The sequence below is a fragment of the Rhinolophus sinicus genome, linkage group LG06 (assembly GCF_036562045.2).
Source record: "Rhinolophus sinicus isolate RSC01 linkage group LG06, ASM3656204v1, whole genome shotgun sequence".
Lineage (NCBI taxonomy): Eukaryota > Metazoa > Chordata > Mammalia > Chiroptera > Rhinolophidae > Rhinolophus > Rhinolophus sinicus.
The window spans coordinates 55,673,183-55,698,713 of record NC_133756.1 but is presented as its reverse complement, the minus strand read 5'-3'; the positions used below and the strand labels follow the sequence as shown (position 1 = coordinate 55,698,713).

General features: G+C 35.8%; 1 protein-coding gene across 14 annotated transcripts in view; it reads left to right on the top strand.

Annotated features, from left to right (window-relative positions):
* ARHGAP29 (Rho GTPase activating protein 29) overlaps positions 1–25,531 on the top strand; it is a 72,425-nt gene that overhangs the window by 4,257 nt on the left and 42,637 nt on the right. For 3 of the 14 annotated variants that reach the window (XM_019752570.2, XM_019752550.2, XM_074335158.1), the window contains exons 2-3: positions 11,757–11,993; positions 23,806–23,940. The exons of 2 other annotated variants lie outside the window; for them this stretch is intronic. In XM_019752570.2, the coding sequence (XP_019608129.2) occupies positions 11,789–11,993; positions 23,806–23,940 (340 nt within the window). In that variant the 5' untranslated portion in view covers positions 11,757–11,788. Of the gene's footprint in view, positions 1–6,085; positions 6,247–8,791; positions 8,859–11,756; positions 11,994–23,805; positions 23,941–25,531 lie in introns of those variants that run through there. 9 more of the 14 variants (XM_074335160.1, XM_019752562.2, XM_019752577.2 and 6 more) reach the window with 7 other exon arrangements.

The window sequence follows — 25,531 nt, the reverse complement described above, 5'->3', positions numbered from 1 at the left end:
CTGTGAAGGGCCGAGGACCATTTTTTTCTCATATGGATATCAAGTTATTTCAGCCCCATTTGACTACCTTTCCTCCTATTTAATTACTTTGGCTCCTTTTGAAAATCAATTCACTGTATATATGTGGGTCTATTTCTGGACTCTATTCTGTTGATTTAAGTTTCTCTTAATACCAGTATCACCCTATCTTTACTATAGCTCTATACTAAGTATTGAAATCAGACAGTGTAAGTCCTCGAACTTTGTTCATTTTCAAAATTGTTTTGGCTGTTCCATATCTTTTACATATTCATGTACATTCTAGACTCAGCCTGTCAATTTCTATAAAAACTTCAGGAGGGATTTATTTGGGATTGTTTGAAACTATAGATCAATTTGAGAGAAATTAAAGTCTTAACAGTATTGAGTCTTCCAATCTATGAAGATGGTATACTTGTTGATTTATTCAGTTCTTTAACTTGTACTAGTGTTTTGTAATTTTAAATTTAGGATCTTGGACATGTTTTGTTCAATTTATTCCTAAAAATATTTTGGTATTTTTGATGTTATTGTAAATGGTATTAGTTACTAAAATTTTATTGTCCAATTGTTTGTTGCTAGTATATAGAAATAAAATTGATTATTGTACCTTGTATAATACAAGGTATTATAATACCTTGTATTCTATGACTTGGCTATATTTATTTATATGTCATTTAGATGTTAGTACAACCCCATCCCCAGTTGTGAAAAGCTTATTTATGGGTTCCTTAGGATTTTTTAGGTACACAAACATATCAACTTGGAATTAAGTGTTTCACTTCTTCCTTTTCAATCTGAATGTGTTTTAATTCTTTTTCTTGTTCTATTATACTGGCTAAGACCTTCAGTAACAATATTGATCCTGGTCTCATTGGGAAAACATTTTCTTTCATCATGATGCCTTTTATCAGGTTGAAGAAATTCTTTTTTATACCTGCTTTAATCATGAGTGGATACAGAATTTTGTCAGATGCTTTTCTGCTTCTATTGAGATGATCATGTGATTTTTTTTTTCTATTAAATATTAAACTAAGCTTGCATTCCTGGGAAAAACTCTTCTTGGTCATATGTATTATCCTTTTTACATATTGTTGAACTTGACTTGCTAATGCGGTGTTAAGAAATTTGTTATGTTTTCCGGTAATGTCTTTCTCTGGTTTTGATATCAGGGTCATGTTGACCACATACTATGAGTTGGGAAGTGTTCCTGTCTTTTCTATTTTCTGAGAGTTTTTGTAGGATTATTTTACCTGGTTCAATAGATTTCATCAGTAAGGTCATCTGTGTCTGCAGTTTTCTTTCTGAGACATTTTCAATTTCTTTAATACATATAAGGCTATTCAGATTTTCTATTGTGTTAGGTTTTGTCATTAGTGTCTTTCAGGAAATTTTTCCATTTCATCTGAGTTGTTGAATTTATTGTCAGAGTTGTTTGTTATAATGCCTGGTTACTCTTTTAATATCTGTAGGGTCTGTACTGAAGTCCCTTCTTTCATTTATGATGTTAGTAATTTGTTTTCTCTCTTTACTTTTTGGTCAGTCTAGCTAGATATTTATCTATTTAAATGATCTTTTCAAGGAACCAGCTTTTAATTACATTGGCTTTTTTCTGATTTTTCTCTGTTGTCTGTTTTATATGTATTGATTTCTATTCTTACCATTATTTCCTTCCTTTTACATACTTTGTGTTTAATTTGTTCTTGGTTTTCTAGCTTCTTAAAGTAGAAGCTTAGCTCATTGGTTTTAGACCCTTCTTTCTTTTTAACAAAGCAACTAAAACGGTATATTTTTCTAACCACTGCTTTTACTGTGTAACTTACACATTTTGAAATGCATTTTCATTTTCATTCAATTCAAAATATTTTCAAATTTCTCTTGTGGAAACTTGACCCATTGATTATTTAAAAGTATATTTTATAATTTACAAATATTTAGAGATTTCCCAATTACTACTGTTATTTATTCCAAATTTAATTTTGCTTGGGTCAGAGAACATACATTATTTGATTTCAATGCTTTTCAATTTATTGAGACTTGTTGTATGGTCCCTTAGACAGTTTAGCTTAGTGAATATTTTATGTGCACTTGAAAAGAATGTGTATTCTGCTGTTGTTGGGTAGAATTTTCTATAAATGTCTTGTTTTTAATTTTGTCTCATCTGTTTTTGTTTCTTTTTCTTCTTATCCTGCCTTCTTTTGGATTAATTTTTTGAAATTCCATTTATGTCCACTGTTGGCTTACTAACTGTACCCCTGAAGATTTTAATATGAATTTTTACTTATTATAGTATACCTTCAAATAATATGCTACTTCACATATAATGTAAGAACCTTATTGTATACTTTAATTTCCCTCCTCCCATACATTTTGCTATTGTCATATATTTTACTTCTGCATATGTTGTAAATGCCACAGCACATTGTTATTACTTTTGTTTTAACTTTAAAAATTTACAAAATGAGGCTTGTTTTGAAGCTTCATTAGGGTGAGTCTAGAATGCCATTTTTATTAGGTCTGTGTTAGATGTACTACTAACACATGCCTTTCTGGGATCTTTCCTTGAGTGTTCAACAGGTGTCTCTACTCCGGCTGATGAAAACTCAGAGGTCTCCCCATCCTGTGGGAGCCATGGGAAATGTCCTGCTATAGCTCCCTGGAAATTCTTTCCCCCTCCTTGTGGAGTTTCACCCTATACATGTGCAGCTTTATATTCAGTAAGAGAATTAAGGAATTGCTTATGCTTATGCAAATTTCTGGAGTCTTCTTCTTTTCCTTCTGGTACTGTGTCCTGCAGAGCCCAGCCTCCCACCCCTCACTGCACTTCTCTCTGAAGTGTGATCCCTGTCTCTCAACACAAGTACCACGCGATGCTTGGCTTCCCCCTTCCTGTGCCATGGGCTAGAATGTGCCTCCAGACAGAAAGTTGGGGAAATTGTAGGGTTCACCTCATTTGTTTGTGATCCCTTCTCAAGGATCACGGTTCTGTGCTATCTGTAGTAGAGTGTCTGAAGACAGTACAGGAGAAGGGCAAGTCTGGTCTCATTTATTCTTGCACTTGATATATCTAAAATTTTAAGGATTTTTTAATCCACAGATTTTCTTCCCATCTTATCCTTGCATTTTATTTGTTAAATAAATCGTGTAGTTTGCTCTATAAAATGGCCCACAGTCTAGATTTTGCTGGGTGCATCCTTGATGTAATTTAACGTGTTCCTCTGTCTTCTTACTGCGTATAGACTGGTAATTAGATCTAGAGCAGGGTTTCTCAGCCTTGACAGTATTGATCATTTTGAGCAAGATAATTCTTTGTGAGGGGTGGGGGGTGCTCTCCAGTGCAAGTAGGATATTTAGCAGCATCCATTTCGTCTACCCACTAGATGTCAGTACAACCTCCTCCCCAGTTTTGACAACCAAAAATGTCTCAGGACATTGTAAGATGTTTTTAGACCAGTGTTCTGTTATGAAAAGTAGGCTACCTAAACTACAGAATCAACTCTGGGAATATGAAGAAACCTAGCAAAAATAACAATACTATGTTAACATTGCAGAGAACAAGTGAAAAAGATTTTAACAATATGTAACTTGAGGCTTCACAGAATGGCTGACTCAAGAGCAATATTATAAAGGATACGGATTTCTTTTTGAGAAGGAAAGAATACTAGAGACACTAATACTGTGAAATGGTAAAAATGCAAGTAGTTTCTTCTCAAATAAATGTTTCTTCATTAAGTGTTTTTCGGCAACTAATTGAACAACATTTTAAGTTGTTGGACATTTACAATAAATATACAGATGATTTACTTTTTTTTTTTAAACACTTTACAGTTTAATTATATACAAAGGATTTTGGACTTGCAGAAGAGTATTGTTGCAATAACATACTTTTCATACTTGAAACTTATATGTGTGATATAACATTACTTTAAAACAATGCAAGTGGGGGGATTAATAAAATAATCCTTTTAATTTAAAAGTGAACTGCCATTTTTTCTAATGTTTCCAAAGGTCATCATCCTCCTTGCTCAGAAGAAGGATGGAGAAGATGACAGATAATTAACATATTTTTAAAAAGATTTAAGAGGAGGATTGGGATTATAAGACTTGTCCAAAATTTCCTTCAGGTGACCTTACTTGTAATTTAACCATCAATTATCATTGAAGACCCACTCTGTGTCAAGTCCTGTGCACAACAGTTGGCTATTTTGAGATGGTTTAGAGGTAGATCTAGTGGGAAGGGTCTTGAGATGAACACAGAGCAGTTCCGAGGGGGCAGACTTTCCTTTATTGGTCTCCCTGAGAGTTGCCTTGCCATAACCATCCTTAGCCTTTAGAATCTTTTCTTCTCTTCCCATTGGTGTCCTTCAGTTTAGTCATCAGTGGTTTTCATGATGAGCGTCCATGGCACATCATTCTCTCCAAACAGGAACATTTGGATGTTAGGTATCTTCAGCATCTCTAGTGCTTTTGATCTTAATACAGTTAGGTTTAAGGCTTAATGGATAAGTTTTTAAAAATTAAGTCTGCAAAATACTCATAGAGCCTAGGTAATGAAGGAGCCTGGGGTTCATATATATATATATATATATATTTTTTTTTTTTATTTTTTTTTTTCAGGTAACAACCTGGGGGCCTAATTGGCTTCAGTTCCCTAGAACCGTATGTGAGAGGTATCCCCTTTCCCTTTCTCTGTCAGTGGGCAGTCTCTCTATCATCTCTGTGTCTCTTATCTTACTTATTCTGTCTCCATCTTATTTTATTTTCTCTTTCTCTGCCTCCTCTTGTCTCTGCATCTTTCTTGGTCTTCTTCCTCTCTCTGTCTTTTTCGCCTCTCCATAATTGTTTCTCGCCTTCCACATCTCTGTCTCTCTTTCACTGCTTTTTGTCTCCCTCCCTCCCAGTTTCTTGTCACACCACTACCTCCACCCCAAATACCCTTTCTCCCATCAGAACCTTGTTCAAGACATTGTCGGTGACACTGTGAGTTCCACTTTAATGAGGAACACAGTCCTGTTTACTAAGGGGAATATTAGATAAGAAAGCATAAAATAATATATTTTAAAATAGATATAAGGGGCTGTTTGAGGTTGAATGGCTTTCTCATATTTCTTCCACAAAACCTTATTTATGATTTAATCAGGGTTGCACTGCACTCGCCTCCCACCCCCTCGGCCTGGGAACTCCTGATGTCTCCTCTTAATAATTGTTTTCAGTTCAGGGCATCATCAGTTTTCCTGGTGAGAGTCCATGGTTCATTTTTCTTTCTAAGTGTAGTTAGAAGGAAAGTGGTTTTGAGGTTTCCTGAGTATCTGTGGCGTGCAAGTCTTGGTACTGTTGTGTTTAGGATTTGTGGGGTGGGGTGGGTACATTTGTGTAAGTTAAGTCTGAATAATTCAGTGTGGAGCTAAAGTAACCAAGGAGCTGAGCATTTTCATATTTATCTTTTCCAAGTAGCACCTGAGGGGCCAGGTTTACTTTATTTCCCCAGCATTGTTTTCATCTTTCTCAGACATTTTCCTCATTCTGAGCGAGTTTGAGAGTGTAGTTGAAGAAAGTAATATAAGTCTAAGTGGAACTACAGAAGGCAGAGTAGTTAGCTGGTTTTGAGGTAGTTCATTCTTCTGAAAAGGAGTTGAACCAGGCCTGTGTCACCCTTTACCTGTGTGGGGTCCTGTTTTGGTTTTTGTTTTCTTAAAGGAATCGGAGCGGGAGGTACAGGTGGTCAAAGGAAGCACCTCATAAGACATGTGGATTGGTCACCTGAGAAACTCCCACTAGCCAGATGTAGTCATCAGGTGACTTGTTCCTGAGGTTCGCTCCGCCTATCCTGCCGCGAGCCACACCGGGTGTCTTAACATGTTCTGCGATGTTAGGGACAGTCTGCGGGCTCTGGTGCAGCTGACAGCGGGCTTCCTGCGCGTGAGCGCCAGCGGCCGCCCCACCTGCGACCGGCTGCTGAGCCCCGCCTTCTAGGCGCGCGGGCCAATGGGCTGGGCGCCCTGGGGCGGGGCGAGGCCGGGAGGGAGGAGAGAGGACGGGATGGGGCGGGGCGGTGGCGGCCCTTGCTGTGCTGGCGGTAGCTACCGGGGCGGCGGTTCGGCCGGGCGTCCGCGGGACGTGGGGGGATGGGGTCGGCGAGGTCCAGCCCTCAGCGGCGGCGGCGGCGGCGGCGGCGGGCGTGAGTGTAGAGCCGGCGTCCATGTCCAGGTCGCAGGATGGAGCGCCGCGGTGAGTGTGGGGCGGCGGCTGCGGCAGCCGGCTGGGGTCTCCCCGCGGCAGCCGCGCTCGAATTGCGGTCCAGGGTCCGGGCGGCACGCGGTGGCCCCAGGTGGAGGCCAGCTGAGGTCTTCGCTGGGAGCTGGGCCGGGTCCTCGGGGCTTCTGGTCCTTCCGGGAGGGGTCCCACACGGACGAGGGGCGCTCGGGGCTTGCCCGGAGCAATCGGGAGGGCGCGAACAGTGGCCCTGAGCAGATGGACGATGATAATAAAAACAAACACACAGCACATCCCATCGTCCGCATCCAGTTCTAAAAGCGCTCCACAGTCAATTTCTTTAATCCTTACCACAGGTCCGAGATTACTTAACTCGTTTTTCACACGGGGAAACTGAAGTTAAAAACCTGCTGGAATACATAGACTAGTAATTGACAGAGTGCGGATTTAAACCCAGGCAATTTTGCTTCAGAATCTCTGCTGTTGACCGCTGCAGTCCGGTCTTGCTTCTGATCCCTTCCCGCTCCCACCTGCCCTGACAGCAGCCCTCGCTTCAACTGGGTCTCATTCCTGAGATATTTTAGGATTTCCCTGGTGCATTGTTCTCGTCTGTCTTTTGGGCTGGGGGCGTGGGGGATGTTTCGTTCAGTCTCAATGGTTTTTCCCAATTCCGTTGTGCCTGTGTTTGGGGCTTGACGGTGTTTTTTTGTTCGTTTTTAAAATTTTCTTTTTGACGCGTGAGCTCAGATCTGAGAAGTTTCAGGGTGGAATGGAGCCTTAGTGAATGACGAGACGAGCCTAGTGTCTTCATATTAATCTTTTTTTGCTCTTTCTCAAGTAGGAATTGGCCTCATACCGTTTCCGAGTGTAGGACTGTTAGCTGCTAAAGGCGGGACCTGAGCGCCCCTTCCCTTTTCTCCAGCTGTCTCCGTGACGGTATCTCTTGGCCCTCACTATCAATGCTCGCCGGCCCTTTTTGCTTCATTTCCCCACTCTTTCTAAATCCTGGGATAGAGAACGTGGTCTTGGGCATTGGATAGTTTGAGCTGGTCAAGGGAGAGCACTGCCTGCCAGGAATGCTAGACATTTTGGAGGCGTGGGAGGTTGGGCAGCTTCCTCTTTTTTAAACGCGCTGGGTTCTAAATGCACAGGAATGAAGTGCATGTGCATTGCATGCCTTTCTTTAGAAATTACAGTTATTTGCATATTATTGCTAAAACTTTTGACATGCCCCTGTTCTTTTTTTTTGTGGAGATTTTTAAAAATATATAATTAAAGACCTCCAGGATGATTTTTTTCTGATTTGTAGATTTCTGATTTTTAAGTAGATTCCTACCAAATCAGAAATTGTGTTGGGGGGGAAAAAAAGAAATTGTGCTGAAATGGCAGATTTCTGAAATATCTGGCAGTTTTTCCCTGAGGTAGAAACAGTAAAACGGGAAGTATTATATACAAATATTTGGGATAATTTCACACTTCAATTAGACAGCCCAGTGCCTAAAATGAAAATAATTCTGTAATGATACATTTGGAGGGGAGGTATTTAGGGCAGGGACATTAACTCAGGCCACCTAAGTCTTGGAAAAGACACATTCCAGGATACAAGGAAGTTAGTGTTCATATTTCTAATGCACATATTGCTTAGAATTTAGAATGTACAGAGAAATTTTTGCACAGTAATTTTCTATTTGCTACAAAGTTCTTTGCGAAGTGCATTAAACACGTTTTTAATGTTGATGGTGTGGAGTGGAAGAGATGCATGAGAATTAGGAGCGTTTCACAAATATTTTGCTCAACGATCTGTTTGTACAGTTCAAACTTCACTTGGAAGAGATTTAGTAGGTTTCCATGAAGTCAGTTAAGTTTCTGCAATTTTAGTGGTATATCTCTTGCTCACAGTCTACAGACATATTGTAGTGAAGCCACATCCTGTTCATTACTTGTGTTTAAGAAGAATCTCCCACAATAAAGCGCTGCTAGCAATAATGGCTAACACTTACTGAGTCTTCGTTTTGAACTAGGCACTGTGCTTAGTGCTTTCCATATTATTGCCTCATTTAATTAAATTGCCAACTGTTACTAACTACATTTTATGTTACCTCTAACCAAAGGATGGTCAATTTGGGACACAGTAGTGTGGATGGTCTTGGAAAGTGTACATCCTCAAAACTTTCTCATTATCATAGTTCAATTTTACGAGAGCTTGAATTAACTTTGCTATTTAAATATTTTCAATTGTAATGTTTCTTTTTTTCAGTTTGAAATATGAATAGTAGTAAAATATGTATAACCAAATTAGTATATTACTCATCATTGCTGATAGAGGTAGAATATAATAACCCTTTTTTAGTTTCTCTTTTCCCCACCATTTTTGTTTCTTGTTTACAGATTTTTCTTAGTCTTGACTAAAAATATTTAAGCATTTTTGAAGCACTTGTTACAGCTTTGGGTTGCTAATTTGACACTTGTTAAAGTAAATTATTTTTGCTGAAACAGGTGAATTGTTTTATTTGGAACTTGTGATATATGTCTTTAATTTTTATAACTGTCTTTTTACCAGGACAATGACCAATTCTCTGATTTATTAAACTAAAAGCCATCAAAGTTAATCGGAGTGACTTTATAAAGTAAGCTGCAAAAATGTTGGGTTAATAGTCTTCTCAATTAATGATCTGTAAAAGAGCTGCCCAAACAAGGCACTTGTTTTGTTGTTGTTGTTGTTGGGGAGACTTAGGTATTATAATAAATAATAGCTTAAAAATTGTCGTAGGTTAATTTTAGAAATTATCTACACATTTAAGTATTAATGTTAGATAAGTTTACAACTAGTTTAAATGTAAAAATTACATTCTTAGAAATAATTTGAGATTAACAAGATTATTGAATAAAGGAACTATAAAAGCTATTAGAGAAGTATTGGGATACCTTATTTAATAATCAGAGGTAGAGAAACAATAATAGAAATCTAACTTTGATTTCAGTTTTGTGTAATCTTGTCTGTACTCAATTTTATATGCTTGGGGTGTGTGTGTGTGTGTGTGTGTGTGTGTGTTTGTAAGACACTGTTTTAGAGACAGATTTTTAAAAATCATTTATATTTTCCATTAAAACCACTGCAGCAATCTGGAATTAACCATTTTTTCTATAAACATTAATTAAAACTATAAACTTATAAGCTCATTCATTCTGCAAATAGTTTTGAGTAGTTCATCCCTCATATGCCATGCGCTGTGCTGTAAACAGAGAATATGTGATTACGTAGCAAACATGTCATCTTGATATCCTTGAGATTATAGTCTAGATAGGAAGACGTAAACCATCTATATGAACTTTAAGTGAAGTGATGAAAAGTACAGGATGCTGTAAAGCATCTAACAGGAAATTCTTCTTTACTTTGGTCGTGGTAGTTACGGGGGCAGGAGTGGTCCAGGAAGATTTCTTTGAGGAAGTGATTTTTGAGCTGAGATTAGAATGAGTAAACCGAGGGGAAGAAGTAGTCCAGGCAAATGGCGCTGCGCAGAGGTAGGACCCTGAGTCAATCAGTCAGTGTTTTACAAGTTGTAGGGTCATGGACCCATTATGAGTAAGAAACCAATTTGGTGGGTTGCAGCCAGCGTTTTAAAAAATGAAATGGGATAGGATAGAAATCATCTGAGTATATCACCTGGCTCCTTAGCTGGAATCTGTTTTCTGTTTTATGCATGCCTACACGTAACAGCACACACAGACATAACATACCTAATGTGTACACTGGCCAGGATGCAATATTATTTCCTACTATGGGTCACAGTAAACAAATATTGTTGGAAGAAAGAGAAGGAAGTGTGTGTGGCAGGAGTGTTGAGTAGGAATCCTGACTCCAGATGACATGGCAGAGGTAGGTAGGAACCAGATCTCATATTGAGCCTTGTAGCGCACTCTTCTCCTGGCCCTTTGGAAGAGTTTTGAGCAGAGAAATGACATGATGAGATTCATGTTTTGGAAAGTGTACTACTGCATTTGGAATGGGACAGGAATGATGTGGAGAGATCATTAGGAAATTAGTAACTAGCTCAGACGAAAAATGATAGTAATTTCACCTAGTGTGGTAGTAGAGATACAAGTGGATAGGTGAAAGACCTGTAGATTAGGAAGAAGAAAATTTATAGAGTTGGGTGAAGTACTGGAAAGAGTAAATGATACAAAACATATTTTACACATGACCTGAAAATAAGTATTACATAAAATTTACTACTGTAAATTCTGTGGAAGCCCTTAGTAATTCTACCATTTTGAAATTATCCAAATATTCAAGATAAAATGTTTGAAAAATGTTTTAATGATGATGCTTGAGCTAATTTTAATTCCACCAGTCATTTCCTTTTTGATTCCAATAGTAACAAACAAAATTAGGACTTTTTATTCTGGAAAGGTAAAATATAAGAATGAAACAGAAACAAACTAAGATTTTTTTTTTCTGAGTTCCAACTATGTGCCAGGATTAGGTGTTTTAATATCTGAAGTCTTTTAATTTTGTGTTTCCTTTTAGTCCTCAGATAGCCTATAAGCAAAGTATACAGGTCACATATCCAGAAAGTATTCAGCAAGGATTCAAATCTAAATCTCATTCCAAAAGATTGTGTTTTTACTATACCAATTGAAATTATCAAAAATATTGCCCCGATGATCATACATTTATTTGACCAATCAGGGTGTGTCAGATTAGTGGACACACCCTTAGAACTTGTTTTCAACAAAGAAAAATTCTTGCTCTAATTTGATAACCCAGATTGTGTGTATGTGTGTGTGTAAGTGTGTGTGTACGTGTATGTACGTGTATGTATGTATGTGTATGCATTATCGAGAACTAACTGTAATTGAACCTCTTTTATGGGCTGGATAGAAACTTCTATACCATTGTCTCTTTTAATGCTTACTGTCATCTCATGAGGTAGATGTCAGGATGTTACATTCCTGTTTTATAAATGAGCACACCAAAATAAAGATTAACAGCTTGTCACGTTACACACAGTAAGTGATGGAGGGGCATTTTGCAAACAGGTCTTTCTTTTTTCAAAGCTCATATTTCATCTTTATTTTTGAAGGTAATGTCATCGAGGGAGAATATGTCCTTCTACTAAATGACATTTCAGGAAAACTTTTACAAATTAAAACAATTCTGTACCCTAGGAGTTAAGAGCATGGATTTTGGTATCAAGGCAGATCTGATTTAAGTAGCCAGTTCATCATTTATCAGCTAAGAGTTTAGACAAATTATTTAACCTCCAAACCTCAGGTTCTTTAACTTATGAAGAGACTAGTAGTTTGTATATCATAGAGTTATCAAGGTTACTGGTACTTACTAAATAGAAGCTGCTACTCTTGGTAGTAATATAGTACAGTTTTTGTTGTTGTGGTTGTTTTTAATAGAATACTGAGGTGGGCTATGGGCTGGCTATTTGTGAAAACCTAGTCGAATGTTTCCCCTGGTTGATGTAGTATTTGTGTTTCTCTTTTTTTTCTCTCGACCCCCCCCCCCCCTTAAGGATTTCAGTTTTTCTGACTGTTATATGAAAGGATGATTGCTCACAAACAGAAAAAGACAAAGAAAAAACGTGTTTTGTCATCAGGCCAGCTCTCTACTGATGTTACAACTTCTGAAATGGGGCTCAAGTCTTTAAGTTCCAACTCCATTTTTGACCCGGATTACATCAAGGAGTTGGTGAATGATATCAGGAAGTTCTCCCATATGCTATTATATTTGAAAGAAGCTATTCTTTCAGGTTTGTCCACTATTTTCTCTTAGCATTTTTATTGGGTAGTTTGTAAAATTTTGAATGCCAGCCTAGTTACAGAGAAATGTGTACACAGTGGTAGGAACAGGATATTCTGCAGTAGTTATTTGATGGCTTTTTATCCCCAATTTTTGATGTTTACAGCGTAAACTATTTTGTAATCAGATACAGTGCAATACATTATAGAAACTTTGGTAAGTGTGAGAGAACAAGAATACAAAAAACTTGAAAATCAGTCTTTGGTTCTTAGCAGTTGGTCCCATTTGACATAGGAAAGTTTTGAATCATTGGAGTTTAAACCTTCTTGTTCATGGTAACACAGTGCATTGGTTCATCTTTAATAAGCAGACTAATGTTTATAGTTCAAATTGTTGAGACTTTTGCTGGGATTCAGTTTTCTATATTGTTCCTAAAACCTAATCTAAAATCACTGCATTTGAGTGAATTTTTTTTGCTTAAAAGTCTAACGTAATTCTGTTTTGCTGTTCTTCAATTTGCTTGTTCAGTTAAGGCAGGGGTGTCCAAACTGCGGCCCGCGGGCCAACTGCGGTCTGCAATCCATTGTTAATTGGCCTGCAGCAAATTCCAAAAATACGTTTAGTTTACTTAAATAAACCAGGTGAGGCAATACATACTTCACGTACTTCACCTCGAGTGAGTGGCCCGGCTGTTTGTGTATTTTACTGCATATGGCCCTTGGTGATAACCGTTGAAAAAAGTTTGGACACCCCTGAGTTAAGGGATAATCACAATTTATTCTCCGTCTAGTTAGATATGGATAATGGAGCACAAGACTTGAGTCTTCTGATGTAAAGAGGACATCTGTACTCCCTGACTTGCTCTTAGTAACTAAGTTTTTCAACTTTTAGTGTCTCTTTTATATCCAAATTTGATGGCAATGATAATGAAGATACAGCTCTTATTCTTTTGTGATAAGTAGTGTTCATTTCTATATTCATAATTGTATGTCAGGATGTAGAAAATGAAGATACCTCGTGTTACTTATATTAGACCTCCTGGAGTTTTGCAGACATTTGTAAGAATCCGAGAAATATTTTCTGTATATATGTTAAATATTAATTTTCTGATGTATGCTCTGAAAAACAGAAACTAAAACCGTATCATGTATTAAATGATGCTTTTTAAGAGTTCATTCTAGCCTAACTGTAATTTTCAGTTTGAAATGCCCAAAGTAAGTGAACTTGAATTGTAGCTTCACAATTTTCATATTTGAATTTACCTTAAAGCAACAGTCACATAAGCCCCGTTAAACTGTGTGTTTAATATTTTACATGATTTTCAATTTATGAGTAGACAATTGAGAGATTAGAAAGCAAGAGGATTGAGAGCTGATCCTAAGTAAAAAACGGAAAAAAATGATAATACGTACAAGATAGCCAAAGGAGACTACCCCTTGAGGTAAAAGTATGTATATGGAAATATATTTTTCATGGAAATTTAATATTAAAAATCTGTAAGGATATTGTCCTTTTAATAAGAAAACCCATATTTCAAAATTTAAATATTCGATTGTATTGCTATTAATAAAAAAGCTTGCTATTTATGGCTGGTAAATTTAAAAAATGTAAAAACCATCTTTTAGACAACCAACTCTCATTAGTAAGCAGTGGCCAGTGAATTTTCATTCTTTACCTTTGGACTGATTTTAATTCTTGGTTCTTCAATCATAATTAAAAGGATATATGTATTCCATCTCAGAATAAATCTTGGATTTGACAAGAATTTGTTTTCTCTGTCTTTGGATCATTGTTATGAAAATGCAGAAATATACTATTTAGTTTATTTGAGTTGATAGAACCTTTTTTGTTTGTTTTCCTTAAACAAGGGAGTATATATAAACATATAAACTAACCTCATTATAAATAAGAAATGCTACATAATAGTAATATGCTTGTATTTAATATTGGTCATGATTTTCAGCTTGCTAGAGTATCAGACTATTCCTTATTTACTTAATAGAATTATTACAAGAATCACATGAGATACAGTCTTCAGGAAAACAGGTAAAAAGTTTAAAATCCTGTAACTATTTTAGGTGGTATTATTATATGTTTCTATAGACTAGACATAGGCCATGCTTTTGTCTTCTGGGTATTGAGAAATATCCCTGGCTTTGCTGTACTTTAGTCCTGCCACTGTTGTAGACTGTGGCCAGACAGCAAAGAGCTGTTTCATTGTTTTTCTTTTGCAGTGAGGGAGCATTGTCAGTTATTTTGTCAGTGGCCTTGCCAATAGTTTGTCTTTTGCCTCCTTAAGAGAAAGGATGCTAGATTTTTGGCATTGTTGATGGCCTTTTAATTCATGTCAGTTGTCTGTCAAAAAGCTAAAAAGTTAGCTATTAAGAATATAGAATGTAGGCTTACAATTCAGTCACCTTTTGGTGTAATTTGAATATCATTTTCTTTGTATACTTTACCTGTCATGAGGCAATGATGTGCAAAATCACTTGACCATTGCTTCCAGTGTTCAGTCATATTGTTGAGCCTAGGCTTTATGTTTCACAGAGTACTCTTAATGCGAACAGTACTAAATCACAGGCCCCACAAAGGCAGGTACGTTTAGTCCCATTCACAGATGAATTGTGTGTATAATTTAGACTTTGATTTCATCTGCCCCTTCTGCTGATAAATGATTTCATTTGGAACCCAGAGGTCATGAATGCAGAATGGTGTGTTCTTTCCATGCTGTGTCACCTGCTTCACATGGCAGGTACTCTAAAAATACTGCAAAAGGACTCAGTTTTCGTGATTTCATTAGCTAATTCTGTTTTCACTGGGGATGATCTAGATTGTGCTATCCAACATGTTAGCCTCTAGACGTGTTACAATTTAAATTTAATTAAAATTGAAAATTCAGCTTCTCAGTTGCACATTTCAAGTGCTTATTAGCCACATGTGGCTAGTGGCTACATGAAGATATGAAAATTCCCATCGATGCAGAAATTTCTGTTGGAAAGTCCTGGTATAAACATTTGGCCTTTATCAATCGAGAAATTGAGATGAGTTTTTGAGCTATAAATATTTTTGATTTGTCTAACATTAAAAGGAAACCTAGAAAAAGTTGGTATGGGAGCAAATTTAGGAAAATTTTACCTGGGAATAAGAACTCTTGAAGTCTATTTGGACTCCCCTTCCTTAAGCTGCCTTTGGAGTGTGTAACTTTCATGCCCTTCATTGATTTGAGTGAGCAGATCAGTTTCTAGCCAGGTTATACAATTTCGTTAAATTGTGGAAGTAAGGCGTGACAGAAGGAGCTCTGGAAAGACAATCTCGTGAATTAGATTCTAGGCCTAGGTCTGCTACTGACTAGTTTAAATCATTTAATTTGTTAATGATGCTGTCAATTTTATAATTCGTGGAGGTTCTACACTGTTCTTAATATTAATAGTTCAGAGCTGAAGCAGACAGCTACTGTGTTTCCCCGAAAATAGGACCTAGCCGGACCATCAGCTCTAATGTGTCTTTGGGTCTTATTTATAGCAAAATAAGACCGGGTCTTTTATTAATTTTTGCCCCAAAAGACGCATTAGAGCTGATGGTCCGGCTAGGTCTTATTTTCGGGGAAACAGTATTTGTTTTCAAACTACATAATGCATTTTAGAGGATATTCACCTCCCACCAGTCTATAGGATTTTAAATGTGAGTTTTATGATAACTATCCTAAGTGTGGTATTTATGAAAATTTGCCAAGTGAGAATGTAAAACTTACATTGCGATAGTTGTTGAGGAGCTGATTAGAGAAAACAAGTGCCTGCCAAAGAGCTCTGTGCCCCTTAACAGAGTTAAGATATGTATGCAGTTTGCCTCTAGTGTTTTTATTAACAAATAAAAATGGACAGCTTGATGTGGGAGATTAGACTAGAAAAACACTTGCTTTGATAGTAAGTGACAGAGTTTGTTAACTCTATCCACTTATTTACAGGAGGAGGTTATCTTATAGTCGTTTATACAAGTAGCAGATATGAAATTTGAAGTTTAGATCTATCCAGTGTTATTAAGGTGCATTATGAATAATTGCAGGGGTAAATATTGCATCTTATATTAAAACGCTAAAGGCACTCAATTATATACATGTTCTCTGTGTTGAAATATAACACAGATGAATACATGTGCAGTATGAGTGCCAATTCAGGTTTATGGTTGCCGCCTGAGAAATAATGTGTTCTGAATTCCAAAGAACAGATTCATAAATGTTCTTGTAGTTTATACAGTAATCTTAACCTCTGTCTCTGTGACATACCTCAACACCACACAAGGAAGCTCAAAATTTGGGAATTTGGAAAGTGCAAGACTTTATAATTAGGCTAGAAAGAATAGGACAAAAAGAATAATTTTTCTGATATTCAATACTTGGAAGTGTCCATTGCCATATTCGAAGGAAAATCAGCAGTTAGTCTAAGACTTCTTGTAGCTTGTTGATTATATGACACTTTAAAAAATGTATTTTAATGAAAATTTACTATTGTGACAATGGTGTCTTGTTTTTCTGCTTTGTTTTTTAAACAGGCTAGAAAGAATGATAAATAAAACTTTACCTTCAGTTTCAGATAAAATTCTCTAATTTTTAAAAGTGCTTTCTAATTTAAGAGTATCACTTTTATTTTGTAAAAACGTAACTCTGTCATAAGAGATAGCTTCAGATGACTTCTAGGTCCTAAATTTGACAGAACTATAGTTAGAAGAGGAATATTAACTTTCTAAAGTAAATTTTATGGAACAGAAGGAGTTAAAGTGTTTAATACCATTAAGTAATATGTTCTGTTGTGAGAGGGAAGTTCTGCAAAAATGTTCAGTCTTAATTGAAATCCTGTCTTACGGATTAACCCAATTTTTTTCCAGGGTTAATATACAGGAGGATGTATAAATTGATATCAGACAGATTTCAATAGGTGTTAATTTGACTATTGATGACTATTACTTTCAGCCTTTCTAATGTGCAAGAAATTTTGTGAAATACTAGAAACCTTAAGTTGTGAGTCTCAGATATGCCCTCCTGCTGTGTTCTTTTAGAAGTAAACCTCTCTAGACTTGATTTCTAATGGGTATCACTTAGGAGAGGTTAATGTGAATGCTAATAGGTGTCTAAAAGGTCTGAAATGAATCTGAGGAATGAGGTACGAAATACAGGTAGCTCATTTATTACACATGTGCCAGCTCTTAGGCTATTGCTTTCCTCTTCTGTACTTGCCTAGAATGGTTTACATAATTTAACAGCACTTAAAATAGTTAACCAGCATATTCAATTGGAAGTGAACGCCTATTAAATCACAAATTGTAGAGTACTGTCATTAAATTATAACTTCTTTAACCATGTTGATATGTCATAGTGATTAAAAGCATAGATTCTGGAGCCAGAACATCTAACATGGAATCCTTTGGCCACTGGGCAAGTTACTTATTTTTGTTGCCTCAGTTTCTTCATCTGTTAAAACGAGTTAATAGCACCTACATCATTGGGTTGTGAAGATTAAATGAGTTCATAAATGTAAAGCTCATGGAATAAGTGTTTTAAAATGTCAGCTATTATTTTTACACTCCCCAAGTGGCTGGATAAAGAACGCTGCTGTTCAGGCTTTACTTTTATCCTGTAAATTCAGAAGTCGTTACAGCAAAAAAATAAAAAAGCCAAGAAAGAAAGAAAGAAAAAAAAGAAAAGGGAGTTTCCTAGTGATAAGTTCTGAAACTTTTTTTCCTCCTTGTTGTTTTCATTGCTTTCCCATAGAGGTTAAGCTGAATTAACAAGACTGTTTTTAAAATTGTCAGGGTTTTTTTGTTGTTTTTTTTTAAATCAAGGAAAACACCATGGATTTTTTTCAGTTATTTACTTAAGCATTTCCATGAAGTGTTTGCAGTATAAACACTGTGGTATTGTGTTAATGCATGAGAACCAAAAAGTGGAGCTGGCTAATCTGTTTTCACTTGATAAGCTGAATGAAGCAGAAAATAAATGGTACAAATGAATGAAACAATAAATTAAAATTCAGATTACCATGTTACTGGGATAGTAGATAAACAAACAAACATTGGGATACGGGACTTTTACTGTTTTAAATAACTACTGTTAAGATTTTGGTAGAATATTATTTGTATATATAAAAACTGTAGTATAAATTAAATTTTATTACATGTACAATGTGGCCGCTATAAAGTTTAAAAATTATCTTGTATTTAGTTATATTACTGAATTAAATATTGTAACTTCATAAGTATAGAAATGTTTTTATAAAGTATCTTTAATTATAATTTTATTTCCAAGTAATTTACTAATTTAGATTTTTATATACAAAATGAAATTGGAACTTAATTTTAATGTCTGTTTTTCATTAGCCAAATTATTGTGCGACCCTGCTATATTTGTTATTGAATGTAATTGTATGTGAGGCAAATCAGATTTCAGAGGTAGTTTGAATGACTTACAGATTTAACAGTAACAATAACTTTATATATTACGACTATAAAGCCGTTTTATTTCTGTTAATTTATTTGATAGTCACAACCTTTTAAGATAGCTAGATGTTCTTATTAATTCCATTTTTCTGATGATGAATCTGAGATCAGAGAAGCTAAGAGTTTTGTATACAGTCATCGTCATTTCGAGGAAGTGTGTGGCAGGTCAAGCATTGGAAGCCAGGTTTCTTGATCTAAATCTATTGTTTTCCACCACACCAATCAGCCACTTCACCTTTCTTCTGTATTGGGGAAGAATAGTTACTGCCTCATGTGCTTTGCTCACTGCTGCTTCTGTTTGGAGGGAGTGGGGTGGGAAGACTGTTTCCTGTGGTGAAGCTGCTTAAACTCCTCAAAACTTTTCTCAAAAGTTACTTTCGGCTTGAGACTTTTTGCCTCATAGGAAGAGTTTGAAGTAGCTTTATTCTTTTACAAGGGAAAAGAACATTTGGTAAAAATGGAGTATATTTTAGCACTTATAAAATGTAATTAAGGGCTTGCAATAATTTATAAAGTCCCAGCTGAAATCCTATCAGGATATAGTGATGTGCTAGTAGGTGACTCTTCTATTCAAAAATTAGAAAATTTATGAATCTTTGTAATTAACATTTTTTTAATTTAGTTGTCACGTTTGTTTCTGTTGATTTATAGGCTTCAGAAGTGTGTTCAATCACAGGAAATTGGAATTAATTATAGGGTAATTTGAGGTTCTTCTGAAATTTCTTGCTGAATAACTCAGTTACTGTTTTTCAGCATTTTGCTTTGGAACAACTTCAATATGTGTTTCTAAGGGCTTCTTTGTAGGAAAAGAAGAATTTCAAGTTGGTAAAACATTTATGCTGATAGTTATTGGAATGTTTTGCAGTGATTTTTCAGAAGAACCATAGCAGGGATTCTTGGGACCCCTTATACTGTTAAAAATCGTTGAGGATCCCAAAGAGGTTTTGTTTATGGGGGCTGCGTCTATTACTATTTACTGTGTTAGAAAGTAAAACTATGAAAATTGAAAAACACTTAATAATTTTAAAATATATTCATTTCAACATATTTAATCTCCTTGACTCTGAGAAGACCAGAATCTATTACTTTGGTTTATTTAGGCATTTAAGCCATTAGTGTTTTGTAGTTCTTGCTTAATACCCAACACTAATTTTGAATATTAATGGTTGTTGTTGACACTCAAAAATCAAGCTCTTTTGGCCTGAGACCTGAAAATAAGGCAAAGGATTCTTAGTTTCCCTAAGTATATTAATTTCTATAGATTTTATTGTGAAACATCAGAGTAGGGGATAGAAATGACTGGCTTTCCTTTCTCTTCTCTTTTAAGACTAAGTTAGGTTTCAAAAAGAGTACAATACCAACTCTGTGACACTAGGTAATCACTCAACATTGGTTTTGGTAAGTCGGTAGAAGTATTGCCATAAACTACCTTGTTTTAGTTATAGGCCAAACAAAGAATAGACTTTGCAATGCAAAACTGGGGAAAAAAATACATTGTTATTTCTTGCAACTAGTCAAATTTTATATTTTCAGAAGTTTTTTTCAAAGCTACTAGGTTCCATTTTAGACCTTACCTGTGTTATTAACCTGTTTCTACTGCTGTGTAAACTAATAATAAGAATAGCTGCAAACATTTATTGAGGGCTTACTATGTTCCAGCCACTCACATAAAGTGCTGTGAGTACTGTATGTTTTTTAACTCATTTAATCCAACAGCCCTGTGAAGTAGCTATCATTATCTTCTCTTTAAAGGTGAGGAAACTAATGTACAGAGAAGTTAAGTAACTTGCCCCATGTCTCTCAGCCATGGAATTGGAATTCAGATTTAGGTAATCTGGTTCTAGAGGCTACACTTTTAACCAACCACTAAGCTATATTGCTTCAACTAAGGACACTGTTAGGTTGGTGCAAAAGTAATTGTGGTTTTTGCAATTATTTTTAACCTTTTAAACCTCAATACTTTTGCACCAACCTAATAACTGAACACCCACTGTTATAAAACAGACAAAATAGATATTGATCATTTATTTAATTAAGGTAATAACTTAATTATTATACAGATAACTGCATATTCACATTTTCCTGTGCATTAAAAAATACATAAATGAATTTTTAACTATAAAAATAGTACATATTTATGGGGAAATTTTCAATAGTACATAAAATTTCTAAAATCTTTTGCACATTTGTATTTCATTTTTAAATAGACTTTATTTTTAGAATAGTTTTAGATTTACAGAAAAATTGAGAAGATAGTACAGAGCATTCTCATATACTTCTATACCTAGTTTCCCCTATTTATTAACATTTTAACATTAGTATGGTAGAGTAGTTAATCAATATTTGATAATAATGATACATTATTAATGAAAGTCCATAGTTTATATAGATTTCCATAAATTGTCCCTAATGTCCCTTTTCTCTTCCAGGATCCTATCATATTATATTTAATTGTCATGTCTCTTTACGCCCTCCTTCGTAGTGATAGTTTCTCAAACTTTCCTCATTTTTGATGATCTTGACAGTTTTAAGGAGTATTGGCTAGGTATTTTGTAGGATGTACCTTGTTTAGAATTTGTCTGACATTTTTTTCGTGATTAAGACGGGGGTTATGGGACATTGGGAGGAAGGTAACAGATGTAAAGTGCCATTTTTATCACATCATATCAACAGTACTCACTGTGAACATGATTTATCACTGTTGATGCTGACCTTGATCATCTGTTTAAGTAGTAGTTGTCAAGTTTCTCTACTGCAATTCTTTTTGTCCCCCCTTCTGTAGTGTAGTCTTGAAGGAAGTCACTATGCTCGTGCTTTACCTCGAGGACAAAATATCTATAGAAATTATTTGGAATTCTTCTATACAAGAGATTGTCTGTTCTCCATCTATTTATTCTGTCATTTATTTGTATCAGTATGGACTCATGGATATTTACTTTATACTTTGCATTGTAATCCAATACTACTTTATTTATTTGTTGCTCAAATTGTTCCACCTTTGGCCATTGGGAGCTCTTGGCTCCTGTGCACCCTTGGCATACCCTCTTCAATGTGAGGGTTGTTTTTTTTTTTAAACAAAACAAAACTCTTACCTTCTGATACTACAAGATGCTCCTAATTCATCTTGTATGTTTCCTTCCCCAGTCCTAGAATCAGCGATTTCTCTAAGGAGCCCTGGTTCCTTTTATTGGAGAAGGTATTAGAAACCAACATCTGGGGGCCAGGTGTGCTCATTGCTACTGGGCTGTGGTTGCTTTTAGGCCCTCTCAGCTGACAGAGCAAAGAAATATATGTGTGTATACTAACCTGTATATACACATATATCTATAAATACTTCTATATGTAGCCATCTATATCTACATTAGGCTAAACATGATTTCTTACTGAAGTATGGAACTGAAATCTATCCCCACGTGTATCATTATTGCCTCCTCCCCTAGTTTATTTGTAAGTTTCCACTCAACAGGGAGATAACTGGCTCCTACCATCCACTATCCATGTACTCAATTGTTTAGTTCCAGTATACAGTATCAGAATTAACCTGAATCCTCATGGAAAACACTTTACCAACTAGAGCACAGTATTTATGTGCGTTTTCTTTGCTTGTAGTCTTATAGATTCCACTCATTTCCAAGGCTACTTAGGCCAGCAGCTAGTGCCCTGTATTTTTTTTCCCCCTATCGTTAAAACTTGTTGGTTGAATGAGTCAGATTCTCCTCAAGGCACTCTATTCTCTCTGCTTCCATCACTACTTGAACTATTTTTCTGTGCCTTTTCCTGGAATACTCATTGTTCCAATATACACAGCTTCCAACCTTGCCTGCTCCTCTTATCCTACGTATTTCTTTCTCTTGATTATGCTGTTAATGAATGGAATATTTGATGGACAATGGTAAGGTTTCTTGTTTTTGTTTTTTATCCTATAGATAGTTTTTCTTTCTAGTGATTATCTTTTAACATTTCTGGAAACATTAATTGTATTATTATAAAATGCTACTATTTAAAAATGGTTTTTGTTTGTTTTTTAAGCAATTTCAGTAGGGACGCAGTATAACATAAGAGCATAATCTAGAATTATGCTCCCTGGGTTTAAATTCTGGCTCCACAGTTTAGTAACTTGGTGAACTTAGGTGTGCCTCAGTTTTTTCATCTTTACAATGGAGATTTTGAAATTATCCACCTAATAGGACTGATGTGAAAGTTAAAGGAGATAATATCCTTTAAGTACTTTTAGGTAGTAAAAAGCACATAGGACGCACTTAATAAATGTTAACTATTATTAAGCACTAGTGCTATCTATGTAAGGTTACAGAAAGGAAAATTACTTCAGAGTATTGTATTTAAAGTAGTTGTCTTTCAGACTTTTGAGGATTACTTCAGGAGTTTTAAAGGTTGGGGTGATTTTGCTTTCTGGTTTGCCTGGGATGGTGATCCAGGAATATGCCTGTAAGTGCTGTTATGATTAGGAGTAGCACTCCTCTTATTACTGGCTAGAGTGTTCTAGTCTGAATGATCGATTATATGGTCACCTTATTTCTAGGGGTTATAAAATGCTGTCTGTACCCCTCTGACCAGAGTTGGCGTAAATGAGTGGAGTAGGTAGGGTGGGGGAGCCCAGTGGGGACTAGGAAAGAATGTACAGCTAAGAGAGCAGTGCTGCTTTGTTCTAGCTCCTTGAGGCCAAGGGGGATGGTATAACCAGATTTGGATTTTTTTAAGAGTAAGCAGAAATCTGGAATTTTTGTAATGAGCCCCCAAATCTCATTATTGGAAACTAATTCAGTTTTTCTAAAAAGCAAAAAAATTAATTGAACTATGTAAAGGTCTATGCATTTTGTCATATATCTGACTTGCTGATTTCTAATATCTTATAATTCATTCAAAGAGTCAATTCTAACATGGAAATTTAATAAGTAAGTGTTCTTGAATATTGGTTAATATATCAGACATTGTAGGGCTTTATTACCATATATATGAAAAAGTATAGTAGAATAAAAACTATAAGAAAGAAAAAGTTACCTTATAAAGTTGCTGCAAGGGAAATCTGGAGAACATATTTAGACTGAGAAAACTGAAAAAGGTAATGCTAAATTGATCATAACTGAGTGCCTTTGAAATCTTTAATGAATTAAAAAGATTAAAGATATTTTTGAAGGTTATACATTTAAAATTGTACATAATTGCAATGGTAAAAATAGAAGTGAATATATAGTAGGCAAAAATTGTGGAATCATTGCTTCCATTTGAAATGTGCTTCAAAATAATCTTTCATAGGTTAGATTCCTGAAACTTGATTTTGGAAACAAGTTTTAAAAATGTTTTTCCTTTTTAAGACTGTTTTAAAGAAGTCATTCATATACGTCTGGACGAACTTCTCCGTGTTTTAAAGTCTGTAATGAATAAACATCAGAACCTCAATTCTGTTGATCTTCAGAATGCTGCAGAAATGCTTACTGCAAAAGTGAAAGGTAAGAACATATTAAAAGAGGGTTAGTGTGGGCAAAAAAGATCCATTTTCATTCATAATGACTACAGAGCATCTCCTCATGGCTTTCGTCTGATGTGTGCCACTAGGAGTTATGTGTACCTCAATAATTACATTCCCACTGTCACACCTAAAACTCTCTTCCTTTTAAAAATTTAAACTATTTGGCAGGAAACACTTGAAAAATTCTAACTGTGAAATAAACTAAACAACTGATGTTTAAAATTTTTGAGTTTTTTGAAAGAGTTCATACTCCTTTGAAATAGGTTATTAGTGGACAAAAAGGCTTTGTTATGCGAGGACAAGTGGTGCTGGAAAATGGCCATTTGTAGTGACTCCACTTAAAGGAGGGGAAACAAATGGAGAAAATGGAGAGTTAATTGGAGATGTATTTGAAATGTGAAAAAATGAAACTAAAATTGTAAAATAAGTTTATCGTGTATGTGTTTATGTATGTATGTATGTATGTATGTATGTATGTATATAAAACATGCTAAAAGAATCAAGAATTGGGATATTATCCTCTGATGAAATGACTTGCCAACCAAAAATATTAGAATCTGTTATTCTGGACTGCGGTATAGAAAGACTGAGGGTGGAGGGAGTATTTGAGAAAAGATGAGACTGGAGGCATGAGTTCAGTTAGAAGATTGTTAGAAATAATGGGCTAGATGAGGGTTGACAGTCTGATGTAAGGCAGAAGCTGGGAGGTGGTACAGGTGGAATGTGGTTTTCCAGAAAAGGGGATGAATGTTGATTTGACGGAACATACCACAGGTTGTATGTTAGGGGTTAAGTTGGAGTTGGGAGTTGAAGAGGACTTGAGAATTATTGCTGTGTAGTAGGTGGCGATGGAAGAGGACAACACCAACTCAGGGTATGCAGAGTAAATAGAGGACTGAGTATGAGATCTCAGAGAGAGAGAGAGAAGCTAGAGGAACCTAAGAAACACCTGAGAAGTAAGGAAATGATCTGGAGAAAATGTCATGGAATTTTAAAAGTGCAAGGTTCTAAGAAGCGATCGTCAGTGTCAGTGTCACTGATAGGTAATATGAATTCAGGTAATGTTGAATTCTAGAAAAAGTGACTCCCTGGGGGTTTAGTAAGGAAAGGAAAGGCTTCGTTGGGGAGAAGGATTACCTGTCCTGAGTCTCAAAGGAAGAGGAACTGGCCTTAACTGGGTAGAAGGAGTGTTGAGGACGGATACAGGGCACGGGTACGAGAACTCCGGATGTTGAAGAACATGATGTGATTGGTGAACACACTCCTATCTGGAGAGGGCAAAGGGCAAGTGTCAAGGGATGAGGCAGGAAGAGAAAAAAAATCTTTTCAGTAAAATATAGTCCATGTACTTAAAAACTGCCTCCCCTACTTTTGACATAGATTTATCATGTTTGTGTGGTTCTGTTTTTACTGTATTTCAAGCACTGAAGAAAAATGTAGATGGATTTAAATGGGGAAAAAATGGATAACTTCTACTGTGCCTTTTTAAAATGTGCTTAGTAACCAAATGTGTTTTTAAATAGACTGTTTATAAGTGTGCCGTTTAACTTAGATAGGGAAATTTGTGTCTA